The following is a 23,233-nucleotide window of genomic DNA, read 5'->3' as shown; positions in this document are numbered from 1 at the left end:
GTCATGTGACAAAAATATAGCATACTTTGGTCATCATATACAAATCCTAGGACAATGTAAATATAACTAATGTCTTTCACGGCTAAAAACATTTATCTGTTGTTTATGAATTAAAATAAATCTCTACCAATCGTGCTCGCTTGCATATACTTACATGTCCAACCATGCATTTCTTTCATACACTGATAAACCAAACAATCACTCCACAGTTGTATACGATTTCCCTCCCTTGCCAGGCTATCTGAAAATTCTGGGAGCATGACAGTAACATTAAAACAGCAAAGGGATTTGCAGAGTCAGAAGCAGAAATGCTAGGATTGTGGTCATCTGCACAAAACATACACATCACATAACTAGTAAAACTAAAAAGAGAAGAGGAGATGTGTTACCCAAGAAAAAATCTAGAGCATGCCAAAAAGTAAAGAGCTAAGAGAACCCCAACATCTATTCAGAGTCTTAATTGTTATTGATTTACAATCATCAGAAACCACTGGAGTCAATGACCCTAGTATAAAAGCACTTCTAATAAAATAAAAGCAGTAATTCTAAATGATGATTGTGTTGATAAATGTTTAGACCAACACAACTTCTAAATCTGGATGATATAGCTAAAAATAGCTAATATTTAGTCTTTAGTCTGAAATGGCTTATACGGTTCAAACCATCATTTTGACTAAACAGCCAAATGCATAAAAACATTCATATAATTATAATCAGTCTGAAAGATAAGCAACAGAGATTTTGGGCTCGAACACTGAAAGAAGCTTACAGTGTATTCCTAATATCAGAAGGCTAGTGCAAAAAACACCAAAGCATCAAAGACAAAATGTGACAGAGCACAGCTAAGCTATCACTCAATATTCCAGACCCATCCTCATGCATTAAGAGAATGAGAGAAGGCCACCTCCTCCCTGAACAACACCATGACTCACACACAGCCACTCTCACTCTCCTTCAGTCACTCCAAACAGCCACACTCACAGGCCTAGATTTGCACCTTCTGCATAAGTCACTCCTACTCTCCAAGCTTTGAGAGTTTGATCCAACAGAAAATACAAAGTAAGATTTGGCCATGATAATCCTCTTTCTGGACACATGGGGTCGGGATTTGAAATTGTGATAGTGAAAGGTCACAGTTTGATATCACATAAGGTACTGGAGCATTACTAATACGGGAAATCACTGATGGCCCAAATTGTACAGACAAAAAATTAATTGCAAAAAACATCACCATTATTGTCTACACAAGCAATTACTGTTCAAAAATATCTGCAGCAGCTCTAAAACAATCCTTACTGCTGGAGCAAGCTTGTAGCCGGGTTAGCGTTGCTATGGTTACAAAGAGTGCACTTACCGATGAAGGGAATGGAGTCAAGTGATTCGTCCAGATTACTGGAGCAGAAGGAGGAGTCAAGCCGCTCCCCCAGTCTCTGCATGTGCATCTCCCGGCGTGCATCATTGGGCAACCAGCAGACAACACCCCCTGCCGGCTCGGATCCATCCGTGTCATTCACCGCAAGGATGTACGAGTGATGGCGGAGAGGTTGTGGGGTCCCCTTCCCTATTGGGGGCTTCTCTCGGAGAACTACACCCTCCACAGGCATGGACCCGTTTACTGGTAGGCCCTTGACATCCCGTGGGTGTGTCCTCTGAGCTGATGCCCCACACTGTGGCCTCTGTGGAGGCGGAGCAGAGTATGATGCTGACCTATATCCGACTGGATTTTCATTCCCAGTTTCTGAGCTCTGCTTGGTTTCAGCCCTAGTTCTTGATTGGTTCGATGACGAATGAGAAATGCGATTTCCAACAGCAGTTCCACTATGGTCTTTGGAAGGAGGCTCTTTGGCCTGGTTTAGTCCATTGCGAGTTCGCTCTGGAAAACCAGCGGTGGGTGGGATGTCTGTTCTGGAGCTGTGCATATGGGAGCCAGCAACACCCCTGACACCCACCATACCATACCCTATTGGGGGACGATAAAGGATCGCCCGAGGTGGGAGAGACTGTCTACTAGGACGACTCCTCTGGTCTACTCTACCATACAGCTGCCTATCCACAGAAGCCCATGGTGCAGGAGAAACTAGCTCACTATATTCCACATAGTCTGACGAATGAACACGTGGCTTACGCATGAGGCCGTCAGAGGACACACTACGAGGAGGCCAGTCCCTGGTGAGGGCTGCTCTCTCTGCCCCACTCATCCTATCCTGCGAAGTGCTGCGTGGAGGAAGCACAGAAGGGCCCTGGTAAGCCCGGTCATGAGATGTGCTTCTGCGGCGTAACTTATTGCCCCAGCCAGGTTGGGGTCCACAGTGGGGGCCAATGTGGACACTTTGGGATGCAGCTCGCAAGCTGTCTAAACGCTCTTGAATAGTCCGACTGTGAGTGTGAAGACCTTTATTATCAATATATTCACGGTATGTCTGGTAAGTCCGCCAGTCAATGTTCTGGTGGGTAGCATGGGAGGTAATGGAGGAAGCAGGCGCATAGTGTGTAGGTGGAATGGCATAAGGATCACCATGGTAACCTGAAGGGAACATGTCAGCTTTGCGAGGGTGGAGGTATGGCGGGCGACCACCAGACACTGTACCAGGCCTGGCTCTGATCAGCATTGGATCTGGGCCTACTAGACCATAGTCGACCCTATGACTCGGAACCATACGGCCCATGTGTACATCAGGAGGTACCACCACCGTCCGAACACTTTCATTGCACACACACACTGCAGTCTGTGTCTTTGGAATGGGTGGTGGAGGGGAGGGAGGTACTGGTATCTCCACACGGTATCCTAGATCAGATGGTACAACCCCCGGGGCTGATGTCTCAGTGGCCTGGGCCATCACCGGGGGCTTACAGTCTACTCGAGGGTAACATGTAGGGGGTGGCTCCGGTATATGGCGTGCATTTCCACTATATGCATCATGACCCTTAAGGTAGGCATCTTGGGAATAGGCCTGTGGAAGAAAGAATCAGGTAAATTGGAATAGTATTCACTGTATCAGAGAAAACTTGAAATTCATGATGATTTTCTACAAATAGTTATCCCTGTGTGGGAGGACAGCATTACATTTGCGTGTGGGAGTTTGACAGGTGGTCAGAAGTGTGAGCTGTACTCTGGTGCACCAAGTGCTGGAGAATTCTATAATATTCATAACAATATCTAAAGCTGACAGTTCAGAACAAAAATACACCTACAGTAATTAACTTGACTTCTAAACTACAGGGCTACAAAGTTCTAATTACCATTTCTGCTGTGTATGACTGTAAAAAACAGCTGCGATCTGATCTCGGCTGGAAGCAAATAGGTAATTCCCTTTCAATTTTATTATGGTGCTGGAAAGCAAGACCAGCCTCCATTTCACTCACCGAGATGCATCTCCAAAGGAAGCACTAGGCAGCTCAAAATAATCACAATAAATAGCAATTCAGAGTAACAAAAAAGTGATGTCACCCACCGTTCGGGTCACCACACATGACCGAAGCGACACTGAAGCCAGAGGTGAATGATGGCCCTGATTAGAAACGGCGCTGATTCTGACCTTCGTAATCATGTTTAAATCCACAATTTAAGGTAAACAACTATCGCAGGAATTCAGTTTGAGAATGTCAGATTTAAAACAAATACTGGGCTCCATATTGTTTGTCTTCCTCCAATTTGGTGTCTTTCAAAACATGACAGCAATTCATGTAAAGTGGACTTTCAACCCATCATACAGTTACATTCCTTTTGCATAACTATACAAACCGAATCTGGTATCAGTAGTAGGGAACTTCGCCCCTACTTTCATGAAATGCCACAGCCAGCTTGTTACACAGGCCAAAGTTCATCATAGGAAAAGAGAGAAATGAGGAAAAAGGGGCGAGGCACAGTAAATTTGACTGCTGGATATAGCTGAGAACTACCCACACAGCTAAATCAAACCGGTCACACAATATCTACATTACTGCGATCGAGACGTTCAACACGCTACACGGTACTATGCTACACATAACCAGAAGCATCATGACAGTCATCTGAAAATGACAAGGGACAGGAAATCAACAACCAACTGTAATACAATGACATGCATGACATTTCTAAATAAAAAAAAGCATTACAATAGACATGCACTGTTCATCTGCTTACCAGACTAGTGATTTCCTGTGAAAACTGCAGCCATTACATCATAAACCCACGGAGGAAAAAACAGAGAGAAAGGGAGGGAAAGTCAAAAAGAAGCGTATATTAAAGGTGGTCAAAACCAAAAGAATCAAGTCCAGGTACTGACAACCACTATCACAGTAAATATTCTCTGCACAGAGCGCAAAAAATGCACAGAAGCTGCAGTGCTGCCAGTAAGGAGGGACTGTGGGAAGGTGGTGGGGAGCTGTGGGAAGACTGTCATGTTAGCGATGCCACCTGCTTGTCCTTGTCACTCCAAGTCAAGGAGGGGGCTGAGGTGCCTGCCGCCTGCCTCGCGTAGTAGCGATCGGCTCTCCATCTCGCTCCTCTCTATCCATCCGCAGGCAGATTACTCTGATCACACGCACACAAGCTCCCACCCTCCCTCCCAGCTAACACAGCCACTCATTTGCTCCCTCCCTCACGCTCACTGGAGAGCTGTAACCATTCACATGTCGGAGGCAGATGCTTGATTATACATTCAGCTCAGATGGTACAGCATCCCGCCCTCCCTTCCCCACTTTCTCTCTCGCCGACTCGCGCCTCTGCCAGATAGACAGTCCACAACATAGAGCAGTCAGCTGACTCCAGCTGATCTAATCTCGTCTTTCCTGCCTTTTCTTGTCTCTCTTTCTCTCACTGAAATCCTTAAACCACTGCAGCATCCTTTCACACCTCTTCAGATCAGCTCTGCTACTGTGACTAATGTCACCAGAGACCTCGGATGGATTATTCCTCCAACCAGCTGAAAACCCTGTTTAGACAGGCCACAGCGCTGCCTTGCTACATCGCTACACGCAAGAGTAAAACACCATCACGGCAACAGCTGTGCAGCAGAAAATCGCCGCATGGAAATATAATATGGGTGGTGATGAGGAGAGGAGTAAAATGATTGAAAATGTCAAATACATGTTCGGGTCACATTTCACTGCAAAATCACAAATTACAGTTATAAGAATATAGTAAAAAAAAAAGGTTGAATTATGGTCATATAAATTTGGGGACAAAATCAGTTTTATCTTTCAAAAATTCTTAATTGACTTACTAAATAGGCTCAAATTACTATGAAAATTAAGGGACAATATAATTGGGCTTTCAAAAAAAATCTTAATTGGCTCACTAAATAGACTCAAGTTACTATGCAAAAAATAATAAACAGTGCTATTAAATGTATGCAGTAGAGTCCTTTAAAAAAAAAAAACATGCATCAAACAGTTTAAAGTGTTTTCCCAATCCCTTTAGGATCAGTGATAATGTCTACAACGGATGCAGTGCAGTAAATGGATGGGGGTGGTTCCTTACGCCTGCCACACAGAAATACAAAAAAAATGATTGTCAAGTTGGATAGATAGTTAAACTAATGCGCTCCTCATCTAGGTGGATGAAGAAAACAATGCAGTATTTTAAAGGTCATTTCTGATTACTAAAATCACATTTTACTAGTAATTTGTCACTGACGTGTGAATGGTATCTTAAAGTGCCCCTATTATGCCATTTTTAAGGTTGCTAATATTGTTTTAGGAGTCTCCTAAAACAGGTTTACATGCATGCAAGGTAAAAAAAACACGTTAATAGAAAAATAGATTTAAGTTTACCTCATTTCTAAATGATTCGTAAACGACTTGTGCGAAGCAGTTTAAAGAATCTCTCTAAACCCCTCCTTTCGGTGAGCCCTAACTGCTGTGATTGGTCAGATGTCGCAGTCCTTTGTGATTGGTCCAGAGCTGTAGAGAGATTGGCTCTGGATTGGTCTACCGCGTACAGCCAGGGCTCTACAATGCAACCATTTCAGTCGCACGATCATCATCATACTTGTGATTGCACTCAGGGGAGCTTCAAAGGTTTCTAAGTGCTTTTGCAGCGTTGAGTAATGTATCACAGACATATCTCATGAATCTTTTCATAAGCAAAGTGTAGACAGGGTGTAAAAAAATACAAAAAAAATGATTGTCAAGTTGGATAGATAGTTAAACTAATGCGCTCCTCATCTAGGTGGATGAAGAAAACAATGCAGTATTTTAAAGGTCATTTCTGATTACTAAAATCACATTTTACTAGTAATTTGTCACTGACGTGTGAATGGTATCTTAAAGTGCCCCTATTATGCCATTTTTAAGGTTGCTAATATTGTTTTAGGAGTCTCCTAAAACAGGTTTACATGCATGCAAGGTAAAAAAAACACGTTAATAGAAAAATAGATTTAAGTTTACCTCATTTCTAAATGATTCGTAAACGACTTGTGCGAAGCAGTTTAAAGAATCTCTCTAAACCCCTCCTTTCGGTGAGCCCTAACTGCTGTGATTGGTCAGATGTCGCAGTCCTTTGTGATTGGTCCAGAGCTGTAGAGAGATTGGCTCTGGATTGGTCTACCGCGTACAGCCAGGGCTCTACAATGCAACCATTTCAGTCGCACGATCATCATCATACTTGTGATTGCACTCAGGGGAGCTTCAAAGGTTTCTAAGTGCTTTTGCAGCGTTGAGTAATGTATCACAGACATATCTCATGAATCTTTTCATAAGCAAAGTGTAGACAGGGTGTAAATAAGAGATTCATTGCGCAGTGTAGAGAGCTTTGTTGATTATAAATGTGAGATCGCGATGAACTAAGATGAGTGACAGCTTTTAATGATTTTTAAGGGAGCTTGTAAATGTGATACTGATTTAATACTAGAGGTCGACCGATAGTGGATTTTGCCGATACCGATAGCTAGGTTGGACTACACTGGCCGATACAGATTAATTAACCGATAAATAAATGGATACTGAACAAAAACTAAAATAATGCTTTATTAAAAAAACAATACTGAACCATACTAGTAGTAGTAGTAGTAGCAGTAATACTAATAAAAATTTTGAAATTAACACACTCTAACAAGGAACAATACTTTTATTACACAGTTTTCATTAATCTTAATGTTACAAATGGACTCTTATTTTAAAGTGTTACCATTTCATTTCAACAGTCATGCTTAAAGAGGCACATCTTTAAATATATACACAAAGGCCATAGCATTAAAATTATATACATATGGATATTGTATGTATACTCTCACACTTTAACTTCTTCTATTCTTGAACACTTGATGATTATCTAATCAAAATAAAAGCGCAGCGCTGAGTCTAGGAGAACTCACCGGTATCACACACACCCTTCTCAGCCGTTCCAGCAACGGACGCAACCCAAAAAAACTATCGGTGCCGATTAATCTGCAAAACCGATACATTGGTCGACCTCTATTTAATACAATACAATTCAATAAACAAGAAGTTAATATTGTGACTTACATTGTCTGACAATAACACTATTGTTTGATTTCGTCGTCGAAAATAGTTTAAAACAAAGACACCGCGCATCTCCATTCAAACACAGCTGTGTTTTGTTTATGAATGAACGGGGTTTTTTAAACAAATCTAGTGAGTCAGTGATTCATGATTACCCATTCATAAAGACAGTCACTGAATGAATCAGCCATTCGAATTAATCAATTGAATGAATGATTCAGTGATAAAAATCAGTGACTTGCTGCCACCTGCTGGCAGTTTTATTTTCATTTTTTCAGTTATTTAAATCATTTAATATTTCTATATTAACCGATAGTGGATTTTGCCGATACCGATAGCTAGGTTGGACTACACTGGCCGATACAGATTAATTAACCGATAAATAAATGGATACTGAACAAAAACTAAAATAATGCTTTATTAAAAAAACAATACTGAACCATACTAGTAGTAGTAGTAGTAGCAGTAATACTAATAAAAATTTTGAAATTAACACACTCTAACAAGGAACAATACTTTTATTACACAGTTTTCATTAATCTTAATGTTACAAATGGACTCTTATTTTAAAGTGTTACCATTTCATTTCAACAGTCATGCTTAAAGAGGCACATCTTTAAATATATACACAAAGGCCATAGCATTAAAATTATATACATATGGATATTGTATGTATACTCTCACACTTTAACTTCTTCTATTCTTGAACACTTGATGATTATCTAATCAAAATAAAAGCGCAGCGCTGAGTCTAGGAGAACTCACCGGTATCACACACACCCTTCTCAGCCGTTCCAGCAACGGACGCAACCCAAAAAAACTATCGGTGCCGATTAATCTGCAAAACCGATACATTGGTCGACCTCTATTTAATACAATACAATTCAATAAACAAGAAGTTAATATTGTGACTTACATTGTCTGACAATAACACTATTGTTTGATTTCGTCGTCGAAAATAGTTTAAAACAAAGACACCGCGCATCTCCATTCAAACACAGCTGTGTTTTGTTTATGAATGAACGGGGTTTTTTAAACAAATCTAGTGAGTCAGTGATTCATGATTACCCATTCATAAAGACAGTCACTGAATGAATCAGCCATTCGAATTAATCAATTGAATGAATGATTCAGTGATAAAAATCAGTGACTTGCTGCCACCTGCTGGCAGTTTTATTTTCATTTTTTCAGTTATTTAAATCATTTAATATTTCTATATTAAAAATGTTATATTTAAAACAATCTCATCATGAATTTATGGATTTAATTGCACTCATGCCACCTCTGAGCCTCATTAAATGTCTGAAAGTACACCAAAACACTTTTGTGTTCTTCTGTGCCACCTCTACAAATTAATTTAGTTAATACTGATTTCATTTGATTGGTAACTTACATTTCTTATTCTACTTGTTTTTATTCTGTCGTTTTAATTACAATTTTTAAAAAGCTTATGAAATATAATTTAAAGAATTTTACAAAAGATGACCATTTTAATAAAGTTAGAGGAGTCAAATATCACCTCGTAATGGGAAGGCTACTTTTTGATAAAATTTTGGATTATTGATTAGAAGGTGCTCCTAAAATTTTGAACGTGCTCCTACATTTTTTAAGTTATGAGCACAAGTGCTTCTAAAAAGAAAATTAAGCATAGAGCCCTGACAGCACGTGTCGGAAACAAAACGCCCATTGGCATGACGGAATGACAGCCCTAGAGACTTGTCAATACATAGAAAGGATGGTATCGATTGCACCTTACCAATTCGAGCCAGAGTCTGATGATGAAATGGTTGAAGAGGCTGATCGATAAGAGACTGATTCGCAAGTACGACTGAAGCAGGACGTTTCTCAGTGGTAAGTGTCAAGTGTTAACATGTTTGTGGTAATTATAAGATGTGATAAAACAAATTTACTCTCACAGTGTAGGATACAGCATCTTCTCGACATGATGTTAACCACACGGAAATTGTACTGTCTGTGGGCGGGTAAGTTGGCGACGTAGAACGTGGGCAGACATTATGCAAATGTGTTACTTTGTGACGTAGAGCCGTAACAGAATAAGATTCGAATTCCTGAGAGCCGGCCCTTTTTTTTTGATAGACAATAACTTTATTTATCATGCATTGTCGGCTTCACAACTTTGCAGATAGTTTATGTTCACATACAGCTACATGACACACTGCATGAAAAGTAATATTCGAAAAGGCATAATAAGGGCACCACTTTTTTATGGTAAACAGATGTTTTAATGTGCTTGTGGGAACAGCACATGTGGTACATTTCCCGGAAAAGTCAATTTAGCAATTTTATAGTAATTTACCAAGTTAAATATTTGAAAGCAACTAGTCACTTTAAATTCAACTCCCTATATATGGCATCTTAACTTGAAAACTAAAAGCCATTTTATTTTTTTTTATTTTTTACAAAAGCCATTTTATATTTTACAAGTACAATATTTTTTAATTTCATACTCAATAAGCAAATAACTTTGAACATTATAATGAGAACATCTCATTTCATAAATAGGTGTTTTTTCTTCAGTAATCTAGATAAACATTGTTATTCCACTACAGTCTGCACATGAAACAGCAGAGGTGCTTTGAGCAATGCCTTTGCCTGCTGCAAGAGAGTTCAAACGATGCTTACAACAGTAAATGGCAAGCATTAAAAGTTAATCTAAAGGGCAAACAAATGAGTGCAGGACTCCATGTGCTCACTGAGCTGAGCGAAACTGCAGACCGAATTAGAAAGCTCTGAACAGACTTAAAATAAAACAGAGAAACACGATGTTGGGTGATTATTCACACAAACTAGTTAGAACAAGAGTCAGTGATCCGAAGGAACCTGGATGAGTCCTATGTTTCCATTATATTCCACTGAGCACAGCCTGAACAAAATGCATTTTAACCACAAAAATAAGGGTTTCAAAATGTGTAAAGGGATCATTCATCCAAAAGGCTGTTTCACACCGAGCGCGATGCGAAATAGCGAGGCAAATCACAGAAGAACGGCACTTTCATACCGAGCTTGAAACGATTGATCGCCTTCTGCTAATTCACGCCTGCACTCTAGGTGGCGCCGACCAACAATGCATTTTTCCTCTGATATTAATCTTAATTATCTTAATATACAATTAGAGATACAATTAGCATCAAGCTACACTTGAAAATGTATTATTATTAATATCTTTGCTTAAAACCAACTTTAAACCATTGAGCGCTTGTAATAACTTCTGATACGCTACACTTGCTTATCATTTGCCATAAAAATCCTTTTTAGTAATAAAAATACCATGAGCTGCATAAAAAAACACATACAGAAAATATATCGTCATAATCATGTCTATTTGCTTTCATATTTCATGTGCAGAAAAATGTTTCTCTAGCAGGAGATATGAATCGACACACGGGACGGAAAAAATAAAAAACTCGCTTTTTCATGCTGCGAATGCTCGTGCCTAGTGTGAATAGCCCCACAGGGATCTATTGTTTCGGTTCAGAAGCATCTTTGCGCCAAATTTTCATGTTCAGTGTGAAAAGGCCTAAAAACTTCTTTTTTTTAATATATTTTTTTGTTTTCACAAATTCTATAATCATTTACAACTTGTGGAAAACAAAACAAAGCTTTCAAGAATCTTCGATAAACTCTTTCTGAAATCACTATTACATTCAAATCTATATCAGGTTCTATGCTTACATTTTTAGAAACCTTTGTGCTTCTAACTAAAAAAAAGCAGAGTCAATTTTTAATATATTAAAGGGGTCATGATGCTTTTTTTAAGGATTATTATTTGGTGTATTTGGTGTAACAGAATATGTTGACATGCTTTAATGTTTCGCATAATATAAATATTAATATAAATATATTTTCTGTCCAATTTTGTTACTTTCAATAAAAGTGTGGTTATTTTATTGGCTTGTATTTTTTAACCTCAGTATCATTTCGGTGTATCCCTATCCAATTGTAATTAGGGCTGGGTATATAGAGTTCGATACTTTTTAGGCACCGACTGAATTGCCTCGATACCATCGAGTATCGAAAAACGTCTCATCGTTCGGTACCAAATTTTGGTTACATTTTGTTCCTTTGTGCAGTGGCTCAGGAGATGAGTCTTTGAGTTTGTATGAACATTAACAAGCTGTTCAGGAACCGGTATCGAAGTCAAGGTATTTTAGGTAAAAATTTATTTTTGCACGATACCCAGCCCTAATTGTAATATAAGAATCAGTCACATTTAAAGGTGACCCTGTAGAGCCCTGTATATATTTGTATATACTGCACAGCAGTTCTGTATCAGAGCTCTGTGAGAGAGAGAGAGAGAGAGAGAGAGAGCGAGCGAGCGAGAGGGAGAGAGAGCGCATGTGCCAGGCCCCAGCTGGAATCTCGAACATTAACAAGCTGTTCAGGAACCGGTATCGAAGTCAAGGTATTTTAGGTAAAAATTTATTTTTGCACGATACCCAGCCCTAATTGTAATATAAGAATCAGTCGCATTTAAAGGTGACCCTGTAGAGCCCTGTATATATTTGTATATACTGCGCATCAGTTCTGTATCAGAGCTCTGTGAGAGAGAGAGAGAGAGAGAGAGAGAGCGCGAGCGAGAGGGAGAGAGAGCTCATGTGCCAGGCCCCAGCTGGCATCTCTCTACCAGCTGAGCGGCTGCTTCAACACAAACAGCCTTTCATGAAGCGAGAGCTTCCATCCTGTCTCAGAGAACATCCTGCTCTTCACCTCCACAAACTCTAAAGCTTCATTATATTAGAGCAGGGATGGGCAACTTTGATAGTGACGAGGGCCAGCATTTTTTCTCCTTTATACCAAGGGGCCAGATTACTAATCCACGTCCACACACCTTTTACACCGTCTTACTCAATTTCCTTTATATTGAAGAAAATTAAAGTATAACTAATGTCATTTGTTTTTAAAGATTTTATTAAGTATAAAACTTGTGCAGTTATGCTAATTCAGAAGGAAAACTTGTCAGTGGACAGAAATATTACCCCGACAAACCAATGTAAACATTTCAACAGCATTGTCTGTCAATTTGCAACAAATAAATATACACAGGTCCTTTTTTTATTAGTAGCCTACAGAACATTCTCAAAACAACCTAAAAGGACAGTTAAAAAGGGCTTAATTAAAAAAAATAGTTATTCTAAATGGTACCATAAAATAACCTGGTATCTGCAGGATTTTTAAAATCAAATTTAAGACCTTTAAAGACCTTTTTAAGATCTGCACTTCACCTTTAAACAATTTTTTAAGAAAAGGGATGAGTCAAAAGTATCAATTATTAAATTAATTTAAACAATTATTATCAATTAATTACTACATTAAATAACATATAAATATATCTTAGAGTCTTAATTGTTTAGATTTTTATAATGCATTAGCTTTTTGTCGATCCACTAGTTCACATTTTAAAAATATGTAGCAAAAATAGCAGATGGGCTTATTGAAAAAGCAAATTCGTTCTCTGCCAGCAGGGGCAAGTTCAAGCTCAAACCGGTGCACAACGTTTAGCTACGGTTTCCGGTTTGAACGACATGTTTCCTGGAAACGATGTGCAACAGGGTTTGAGATGTGTTTTCTCTTGTTTAGTGGGTGTGTCAAAATGTCAGCCCATTCAGCAGCAGCATGTATATAAACCACTCGGTATTAAAGAGACAGCTCGCACAATGTAATTAACATTAAAAAAAAATTCACAAGAGCAAGTATATTGTTTGCACATGTTTATTTACATTAAAGGCAAAATAACGGAAATAATAAGAGCACATGTATAGATCTGGAACTTCTTTAAGTCTGTCTAAATATCATTTAGTAATCGCAATGTCTTCTGGTCCATATCCTTTCCTTAATGTAACAAAAATACTATACATATTTTGATATATTTTGCTATTGTATTGTGGAGCGACACTTTCATAATCTTTTCTATTTAACACGTATTTTACACATTTATACCGATTTCATCAGGCTCCGAAAATTCTTAAAAAAAAAACCCCACAAAGAATGGCCTTCTCAGCTGCCATAGTTGCAACTCTTGCGTCATCAGAACAGTGTGTTCAACACACCACCATTTCAGTTTAAAAAAAACGTTTTGTCGGGGCTGAACGCAGCCCTGGGCGCAAGAGTTGCAACTATGGTAGCTGAGAAGGCCATTCTTTGTGTTCTTTTTGAAGAATTTTTGGAGCCTGATGAAATCGGTATAAATACGTGTTTAATACTGCAAAATACACTCAATGTTACAGTCACTGCCCTCGCCGTACAGAATAAAAGAGAACATCCCAATCGAGTGAAGGGATTTGTGGAAACTGTGGTTCCTAATTATTGTGATCCAACATTTGCCTCGCATTTCAGGAAGAAAAGACAAACATTTCAGGTGAAGGATAATCCACTTCTTACCTCCGAGACTGTGTTATGATCTATACAACCTTATTATTTTTATTGTGAGTATTCGGCTTATCATTATTGCTGATCACTGTTGTTGTGTTATGATATTGTAATATTTACCATTATATAATCAGAGTATAGAAAAGTTTATGAAAGTGTGACTCCACAATGCAATAGCAAAATATATAAATATGTATAGTATTTTTATGTTACATCAATCAGAGTCTTGCACACCTTCCTAAGGAAAGGATATGGACCAGAAGACATTGCAATTACTAAATGATATTTAGACAAACTTAAAGAAGTTCCAGATCTATACATGTGCTCTTATTATTTCAGTTATTTTGCCTTTAATGTAAATAATCATGTGCAAACAATATACTTGCTCTTGTGAATTTATTTTGATGTTAATTACATTGTGCGAGATGTCTCTTTAATACCGCATGGTTTATATACATGCTGCTGCTGATTGGGCTGACGTTTTTGACACACCCACCAAACAAGAAAAAACGTATCTCAAACCCCCTTGCACACCGTTTCCAGGAAACATGTCGATCAACCCAGAAACCGTAGCAAAACGGTGCACACCGGTTTGAGCTTGAACTTGCCCCAGGTTTCACTTTAGAAACTGCGCATATAGTGGTTTCCCCGGTAACCGCAGTACACAAAGCTGACGTGCAGCGCTCAAGTTTATTCAGCGAAATCGTAGCCTTTTGAAGTTTAATCGTCATATTAATCCATATAGCAATTCTTGTCTTTCCGTCCCCAAAGACCTCTTATAATTTAGACTTTTTGTACCATTTAAGAGTTTGTTTACATTTAAGGCCATGCAATTTAACTGAAGCCGTATTAAGGACCCACGGAAACCCTAATAAGAACATAGTCCAGTGCAAACATTTCTGTCATGCATTTGGCAAAAAGCTTTTTGACTATGAATTTTACCTTTGAAATTTGAGGCAAGTGCAACTCTGGCGTCCCCGTTATTTGTGAGCAGTGGTGTGATGGCGATTTAAATAAAATACAGATTCCCAAACAATACAAACATATGGGTATCCCCTTGAACTTGGTAAAAAGATCATCTGTTTACCATCTTGACTTGAAAATACTGTTTTCATGTTCAGTTTTTCCATTTATTATTTGCTAATGTTAATGAATGTTTACATTAGCGTGCATGTCCTACTACGCTGAAATTAATAGGGGAGCGGCTGGAAACTAGCGACCTCTCCTGGTTGGAGATAGTATTAACATCATAAACTGAAAGCAATCTTTACGTGACTTGCTTTTCAGATGTTTTAAAATGTATCATCCGAGTCTAATATGATCCAGCGGGCCGTACTAAAAGACACTGCGTACACGGCCCGCTGCCAGTTGCCCATCCCTGTATTAGAGCATCAACTAAATGCACACAAGTTTAGCATTTTCTATCAAAGCACAGCATGTTCCAAAGTTCCCAGCAACTTAGAGGAACTAAAATATATCCCAAACAAGTTCTTGATTAACAACTACACCCATGAAAAACAGTCTGTAATGAAAGTGTCGTAGAGAATGCAGGGCAGATGAAGTGTAATTGAGGGCAGCTGTGATGGTGCGGCAGTTTGAGGCTCGCTGGAGAAGGACAGGCTGCAGTGTCCTGGTTAGCAGTCCCAGATAAAGCAGCACTCAGAGGAGCAAGAGCAACCCGCCTCCTTCCTCTGAAATGGGTCAGAACCTTCATTTCCATGGCAAATAGAACAAGTGCTGCCGAATGCAAACTCAAAATATAGTGCATACAGAGATCTCATTAGAATGATGTATTCAGAAGCTTCTGACCAGTTTTATTTGAAGAAGCACTAACATTGTGTCCTAACCAGGCACAACAACATGCAATTTGCCTGTTCACGATGAACATGGAAATGATGCGCAGCATGACATTTAGAGGTTTATTTGCCCAATAAACAAGCCCCAAGTTTATTTGTATAGCATGTTTCCCAAACATCAAAAGTTTCAGTTTCAGTTTCATTTTAAATAAATTTGATTAGGCCTGACATTGATAATAAATTGAGTTTATAATGAATGCCACTAGAATTTGTTTGCTTTGATCTTATATTTCTCAGATTTTCTCATTCCTGTTCTGTTCTGTACACTGTAAAGGATTTGTTGTGGAGTGAGGGGAACTGAATTACATGTTTATGTTTACTAATATTTTACATTATTTCTCAATTTAATAATAAAAAGTTAATTTTAACATTTATAAAAATAGACCAATTCCATTATTTATTTTCTCTCAAAAATTCAATTCTGACTCGGAGTGACATAGTGGTCAGGTGCGATTTATTTTCCGGATAATATGGTAATATTATTTCATATTAATCCATATAGCAATTCTTGTCTTTCCGTCCCCAAAGACCTCTTATAATTTAGACTTTTTGTACCATTTAAGAGTTTGTTTACATTTAAGGCCATGCAATTTAACTGAAGCCGTATTAAGGACCCACGGAAACCCTAATAAGAACATAGTCCAGTGCAAACATTTCTGTCATGCATTTGGCAAAAAGCTTTTTGACTATGAATTTTACCTTTGAAATTTGAGGCAAGTGCAACTCTGGCGTCCCCGTTATTTGTGAGCAGTGGTGTGATGGCGATTTAAATAAAATACAGATTCCCAAACAATACAAACATATGGGTATCCCCTTGAACTTGGTAAAAAGATCATCTGTTTACCATCTTGACTTGAAAATACTGTTTTCATGTTCAGTTTTTCCATTTATTATTTGCTAATGTTAATGAATGTTTACATTAGCGTGCATGTCCTACTACGCTGAAATTAATAGGGGAGCGGCTGGAAACTAGCGACCTCTCCTGGTTGGAGATAGTATTAACATCATAAACTGAAAGCAATCTTTACGTGACTTGCTTTTCAGATGTTTTAAAATGTATCATCCGAGTCTAATATGATCCAGCGGGCCGTAGTAAAAGACACTGCGTACACGGCCCGCTGCCAGTTGCCCATCCCTGTATTAGAGCATCAACTAAATGCACACAAGTTTAGCATTTTCTATCAAAGCACAGCATGTTCCAAAGTTCCCAGCAACTTAGAGGAACTAAAATATATCCCAAACAAGTTCTTGATTAACAACTACACCCATGAAAAACAGTCTGTAATGAAAGTGTCGTAGAGAATGCAGGGCAGATGAAGTGTAATTGAGGGCAGCTGTGATGGTGCGGCAGTTTGAGGCTCGCTGGAGAAGGACAGGCTGCAGTGTCCTGGTTAGCAGTCCCAGATAAAGCAGCACTCAGAGGAGCAAGAGCAACCCGCCTCCTTCCTCTGAAATGGGTCAGAACCTTCATTTCCATGGCAAATAGAACAAGTGCTGCCGAATGCAAACTCAAAATATAGTGCATACAGAGATCTCATTAGAATGATGTATTCAGAAGCTTCTGACCAGTTTTATTTGAAGAAGCACTAACATTGTGTCCTAACCAGGCACAACAACATGCAATTTGCCTGTTCACGATGAACATGGAAATGATGCGCAGCATGACATTTAGAGGTTTATTTGCCCAATAAACAAGCCCCAAGTTTATTTGTATAGCATGTTTCCCAAACATCAAAAGTTTCAGTTTCAGTTTCATTTTAAATAAATTTGATTAGGCCTGACATTGATAATAAATTGAGTTTATAATGAATGCCACTAGAATTTGTTTGCTTTGATCTTATATTTCTCAGATTTTCTCATTCCTGTTCTGTTCTGTACACTGTAAAGGATTTGTTGTGGAGTGAGGGGAACTGAATTACATGTTTATGTTTACTAATATTTTACATTATTTCTCAATTTAATAATAAAAAGTTAATTTTAACATTTATAAAAATAGACCAATTCCATTATTTATTTTCTCTCAAAAATTCAATTCTGACTCGGAGTGACATAGTGGTCAGGTGCGATTTATTTTCCGGATAATATGGTAAAATTATCATCTATGTGGAGCAGGATTTTGGACCAATGAGATTTCACTGTGGGTGGGGCTTGTAAGCACAATGGCGCATTCATTAATACCAAGCAACCAAGAAAATGTTTCGGGCACTTGCTGCTTTGATCAACAGTTGCTTTACTGTGTTGCGACCTGGTTAGGAAACACATAAAACAAACAAATAAAAATGCAAAAACGGTCAAATCTTACCAGTTGTAGTATATCTTCATCTTTTGGCATCACACACAACTCCAAAAATGTATGACTGGAAGTGGAAATAAATATTTAGGGCCACAATCAGACATGTATCAGGACACATCTAAATGAATTCTAACGCACTCTCACCTGTTCTGGATGAGCCCTATGACCTGCGAGTACGTCTTCCCAATGATGCTCTCGCCGTTCACTTTCACTATCCTGTCCCCTGTTGATAAAGTTAAATTACCAGGTTTTTGATTATCAGACATCGATAAGCAAAACGAAACGGTGTGCTGTACATTTGTAATGATGGTGTAATTACCAGTGCAGAGTCCGGCGCTGTGAGCAGGCCCTCCCTCTTTGACCTGCTTCACAAAGATCGTGTCCATGGGCTCCAGTCTGTTCCGCGGTCTCCCTGGCAACAACAAAAGCAGCAGAGTCACGAGTGGCCCAGATCACAACAAACCAGCTCCGGGAAGTAGCGAGCGGTCACAAGATTGAGCCACAATAAATATTTTAATCACACCAGTTTTTCAAATTAAACATTTAACCCATTAATAGAGCAGCAATGCTTGGACTTCATCTGGAAGTGACCCATCATTCAATGTGACATCCCTCAGTCCCTGAGGGAGTGCTATACTTGGCTTCATCCTGACATAGTATGCCAGAACACAGATCTAACAGTGAACAGCTAACACCACAGATTCCCTGAGGATGACAGCTATGAGATGCTTAGGTCCATGTCTACTTGCACTGAAAGGAATGAGGATCTCTCCACAACAGCCCATTATTTTGTTCAATATCTCTCTGTTGGCCTGTTGAATGGGAAATAAACCTGTGGATTCTGCATAATGCATACACCATCCAAAGTCGCATGCTAAATCTCTCTTTGAGGCTGCAAAAAATATTAAACAGGCCACTCAACCTCATTAATTAGCTACTATGGTTTTGATCTTGATCTGTTCCTAATTACAATTTGTTTTTCACAGCCATTCCATTTGTTCAGACAGTTAATATCCGCTATATCCACATTGGTTGCTATAGTAATAATGTCAGCACAATGCTAAGAGTGTGTTAAAATAGACACAGCAACACACACAGCAGCACAATGCGGGTGACATTACAAACACTTTAGAATAGGGAAGCTATTCACCACCAACTAGTTGCTTATTAGCATTCTGGCTGTTTATTAGTACTTATAAAACACTATTAATGCTTTATAATGCTTTACTTACAATCAATAAGCAGCAAATTAGGAGCTAAAATCGGTTTAGCTCTCTTTCTATATGGACACACACATATACATAGCTTTGAAATTCTGCTTAGCGATAATGTATTTGGGGAAGAATGGACAATTACTACATTCACGGATTCATTAACCTCAAACACGTTGCTAATGATCAAATGGTTTCTGATTTCAGGCAACAAAATAGAATTACTATTAGGCCTGGACAATAAAACGGTATCGATATTTATCGACGGTACACCTTCATCGATAACGATTTAAAAAATGTTCGATATAGTGCACAATATAGGCATGTACTATGAGTGACGCAGACAGCACACACACAAACACATGCTGAAATGAGTGCTGTGCCTGCCTGTGATGAGGAGATTGTGAATAAAGAATGAATATTAGTCGAATTTAAAATAAACATTTGCATTTGAATGTTAGGTGTGCATCATCAGTGGCGCACAAGATGCGGTGATAATGATGTAAGTGACGTTGTTGCATTTTAATGTTTTGTTAGTCTTGCACCACGAGACGCACGGCTGCGGAGTTATTCATTCAAAATATTAGAGAAATATAGAAGCTCAATGCGGAGAAGATCCAGATTAGGTTAAAACCGAAACCAAGCCATTCACACAGAACGCATATTCAGCACATTTTTTTAGACGGACAAATATGACTGCTGCACTCGCGTCTCACAGAAGAGATGTATAGAAAGCCATGCAAAGTTAAAACAGTTTAAACTTTTAGAAAACACGTCACGAATTTGTGGAGGTTTATTCCTTTTCACTGCGTCCCTTATGTTTTTAAATGCAATCTGCGTGATGGGCGATTTGGCTTTTTGTATTAAGCAATGCATAAATACATGATACCGTTTTGTTCATAATGGTTTATGCAATTTCCGAAATTATATTTGATTTATATGAGTTAATTTACACGTAATGCACGTTTTTTTATAGACAGTTATTTCCATGCGTTGACATTATGTGCTGCATTATTTTGCTCATTGCGCCCTCCTGTGGCCTCGGGAGACAAGACAAAAGTTTCCTTAAAACCTATTTAATCTGCATATAAGACATTAGAAATTAGATATTGGTTTAATTTTTAATGTGTGTTTGACTGTTAAAACAAAAAAATATTTGTTGTTTGTCTCAATAAATTGGGTTAATTTTAGTGGTTTCTATTGCTCTTTTTAAAAAAGGTTAGGGTTTGGTTAGTTAATTAGATACCGAATTATATGAAACATTATTATCGTTGATAAATTTTTTGCTATATTGCCCAGACCTAATTACTATTATATTATATTCACATTTATTGCACCAACTTTGCTGCCCTTGTTATCTCTCCTATATAACATTATTTTAAATATTAAGCAGCACAACTGTATTCAACATTGATAATATGATAATAATAAATGTTTCTTGAGCAGCAAATCGGCAGATTAGGCTATGTTTACACGACAATGGTGCACGTAGAATGGTGGAAACGTAGACCCGATCAGGCTACAATAGTCCAAATATAAGTACTTATTATAAGTGTACCTTAGTGATTCGGAATAAGACAAAAACGCGGTTTGGAAGATGACTTCATGATGTACTCGCTCATTATATACATTTTGCAAATTTTGAACACAGAAAAAGTTACAAAGTGCTGCTTTAAAATTGACACGTACTGCGCATGTCTTACATACCTAACACGTACTTCGCACGCACATGACGTCACCGTTTTCAAAGATTCCCGTATTGAGTGTTTACATAGAAACAACAACGGTGGCGTTTTCAAAACCTTGAAAAAGCCGTTTTCAAAAATATGCGTTTTCAGTCCCCAAAACGCCATTGTCGTGCAAACGCACAGTCAAAACGCATTAAAAGTTTCCCGTTTTTGGCTGAAAAAGTCATGTAAACGGCCCCTTAGAATGATTTCTGAAGGATCATGTGACACTGAAGACTGGAGTAATGATGCATCTTTGCATCACAGGAACAAATTTCATTTAAAAACATATTTAAATAGAAAACAATTATTTTTCATTTTAAATAATATTTCACAATATTACAGTTTGTACTGTATTTTTCATCAAAACAAAATACAAAAAATAAAATAATAAAAGACTTTCAAAAACATTAAAGAAAACCCACCCCCAACTGTACACTACAAATGAATCAAACAAAAACTGACTTTGCTACCTGTTTGATCAAAGTCTTAGATAAACAGCTGTTCCCATATCGTGATACGTATCGGATCGTGGCCTCTGTATCGGGATATGTATCGCAGGGCACCAACTCAAACAAACCCACTTGGCATATGGCTGTTTTAACTGCTTTCAGTCTTTTCTGAAATTTAAGAATGGAAGATCTGAGATCAGTTAAAAGAGTGCAGTTGAGCTGCAGGTGCATGTGTAAATCAGCCTTTAGAGACCATAAACTGCTTCAACATTTGGAAAAGGGAAATACCGAGGAGATCGTCAAGAACATTTCTGTCACTGCATAATGTCCCATACCAGGTGATGACATCCTCGTAAAACTGTAATGGCTCCAGTCTCCAGACAGGACTGAGTGTGCTACAGGTCACAATTGTGTTTCGTTTTTTTTTTCTTGAGGTCTTGCCTGTAGAGATTGCTGCAATGCTTCGAAGCCTGAGGCATGATATTCATACTTTGCAAATGTGAAGAGCACAGACATCAACACGGAGTATAAATAAACCAGACAGCAGCAAATATTATGTAGCTTTGTTGTAGTTTGAGATCCAGTTAAGTCGTGAGGGAATTCTATTTATACAGACAATTTGCATACTATGCACAGTACATATTGCAAATAAATACCATGATAATACTATGCTTACAGCCCTGCTTCTCTAGCAATATGAAGCTTTTGTAAAGATTTAATGTGCCCTCTTGTGTTCACTGTCATACACTGCAGTTGTCAAACATAAAAACACATTTACCTCAGGAATATGAAGAAATGCACCCAATACTGCTAATGTTTTTAGCATTTGGCACATAATTCATATTCATAGTAATAACATCACACAAACCAAAAAATGTGTTCAGGTATCAGAAATAACAAAACACTCAAAATAGTAATGCACCGCTGATGATAAATGAAATTAATCCTAATGATTGCTTTGCCACAACCACATGAGAAGTGAAATTTGACATAGACGTATGTCAGTTATGCAATATGTACACTGGAGTTCAAGTTTCTTTCTGTTGCTGAGAACATGAAACGAGGACAATGACAACGGCAACATGGCAAAATACAGACACAAATGATTCTATATACAGGTTAATAAAAACAACCTAAAACCAGCAAAGAAATTCACAACTACAAACCTGTAACCACATTTTCAGGCAGATAAAAAACAGGCCTGGAACATGAACATTTCTGGTTCTCGCATACCATGCAAATAGAATACTTTACTATTACGTATGCTGATGTAAGTTTTTTTGTCTTACTATGTTTTGCATACAAAACCAGAGGCACTTTAGTGATGTTATACAAGACTCGTGAGCTAGTTTGGACTCTTCTAGGTAATGTAAATCAAGTTTTATAGTGCTATGCTCTCTTATAAGCTAGAGATTGTTCAGAAGATAAAATACGTTTTTATATTTGTGCTGCATAGAATATAATGAACCACAATAGCAGTTCCTGTTTCAATTCCATGCTTTTCAATGACCAAAGTAAAAGCATGCAGTGGATTCAAATCCTTAAACCTTGGCAGCTACAAAAGAAAAAGTGAACTGGAAACAGTTTATGCTATAAACGTGAGAAGAGATGTGACATCACTTCTCTTTTACACAGCTCTACATTGTAGCATTATGCTGGATTAGTCTATTTTAAAGAAACCCTGAAATATGTAGGTCAGATACTTGCATGACACACCGACTCAAACACGCAGAAGAGCATTTAACAATGTTTGTGCACCACAACAGGCCAGAGATAATGACTAAGAATTCACAGACCTACAGCTCAGTATGAATCTCCTCTGAGCAAAGTGGGGCATGATTTGAGGGCCCAGTGATGGAATATA

The 23,233-nt window shown here is 38.3% G+C and overlaps 1 protein-coding gene across 1 annotated transcript in view; it reads right to left on the bottom strand.

Annotated features, from left to right (window-relative positions):
* Positions 1–23,233, bottom strand: part of LOC107558006 (rho GTPase-activating protein 21-like) — a 61,952-nt gene that overhangs the window by 15,244 nt on the left and 23,475 nt on the right. Inside the window, exons 5-8 of the mRNA XM_016241607.1 lie at positions 18,299–18,391; positions 18,124–18,202; positions 17,989–18,043; positions 1,355–2,951 (exon numbers count right to left, since the gene is read on the bottom strand). Coding sequence (XP_016097093.1) covers positions 1,355–2,951; positions 17,989–18,043; positions 18,124–18,202; positions 18,299–18,391 — 1,824 coding nt within the window. The remainder of the gene's footprint in view (positions 1–1,354; positions 2,952–17,988; positions 18,044–18,123; positions 18,203–18,298; positions 18,392–23,233) is intronic.

The sequence above is a fragment of the Sinocyclocheilus grahami genome, unplaced genomic scaffold, assembly GCF_001515645.1.
Source record: "Sinocyclocheilus grahami isolate Dianchi unplaced genomic scaffold, SAMN03320097.WGS_v1.1 scaffold628.1, whole genome shotgun sequence".
Taxonomy (NCBI): domain Eukaryota; kingdom Metazoa; phylum Chordata; class Actinopteri; order Cypriniformes; family Cyprinidae; genus Sinocyclocheilus; species Sinocyclocheilus grahami.
This window is presented reverse-complemented; position numbering and strand designations above follow the sequence as displayed.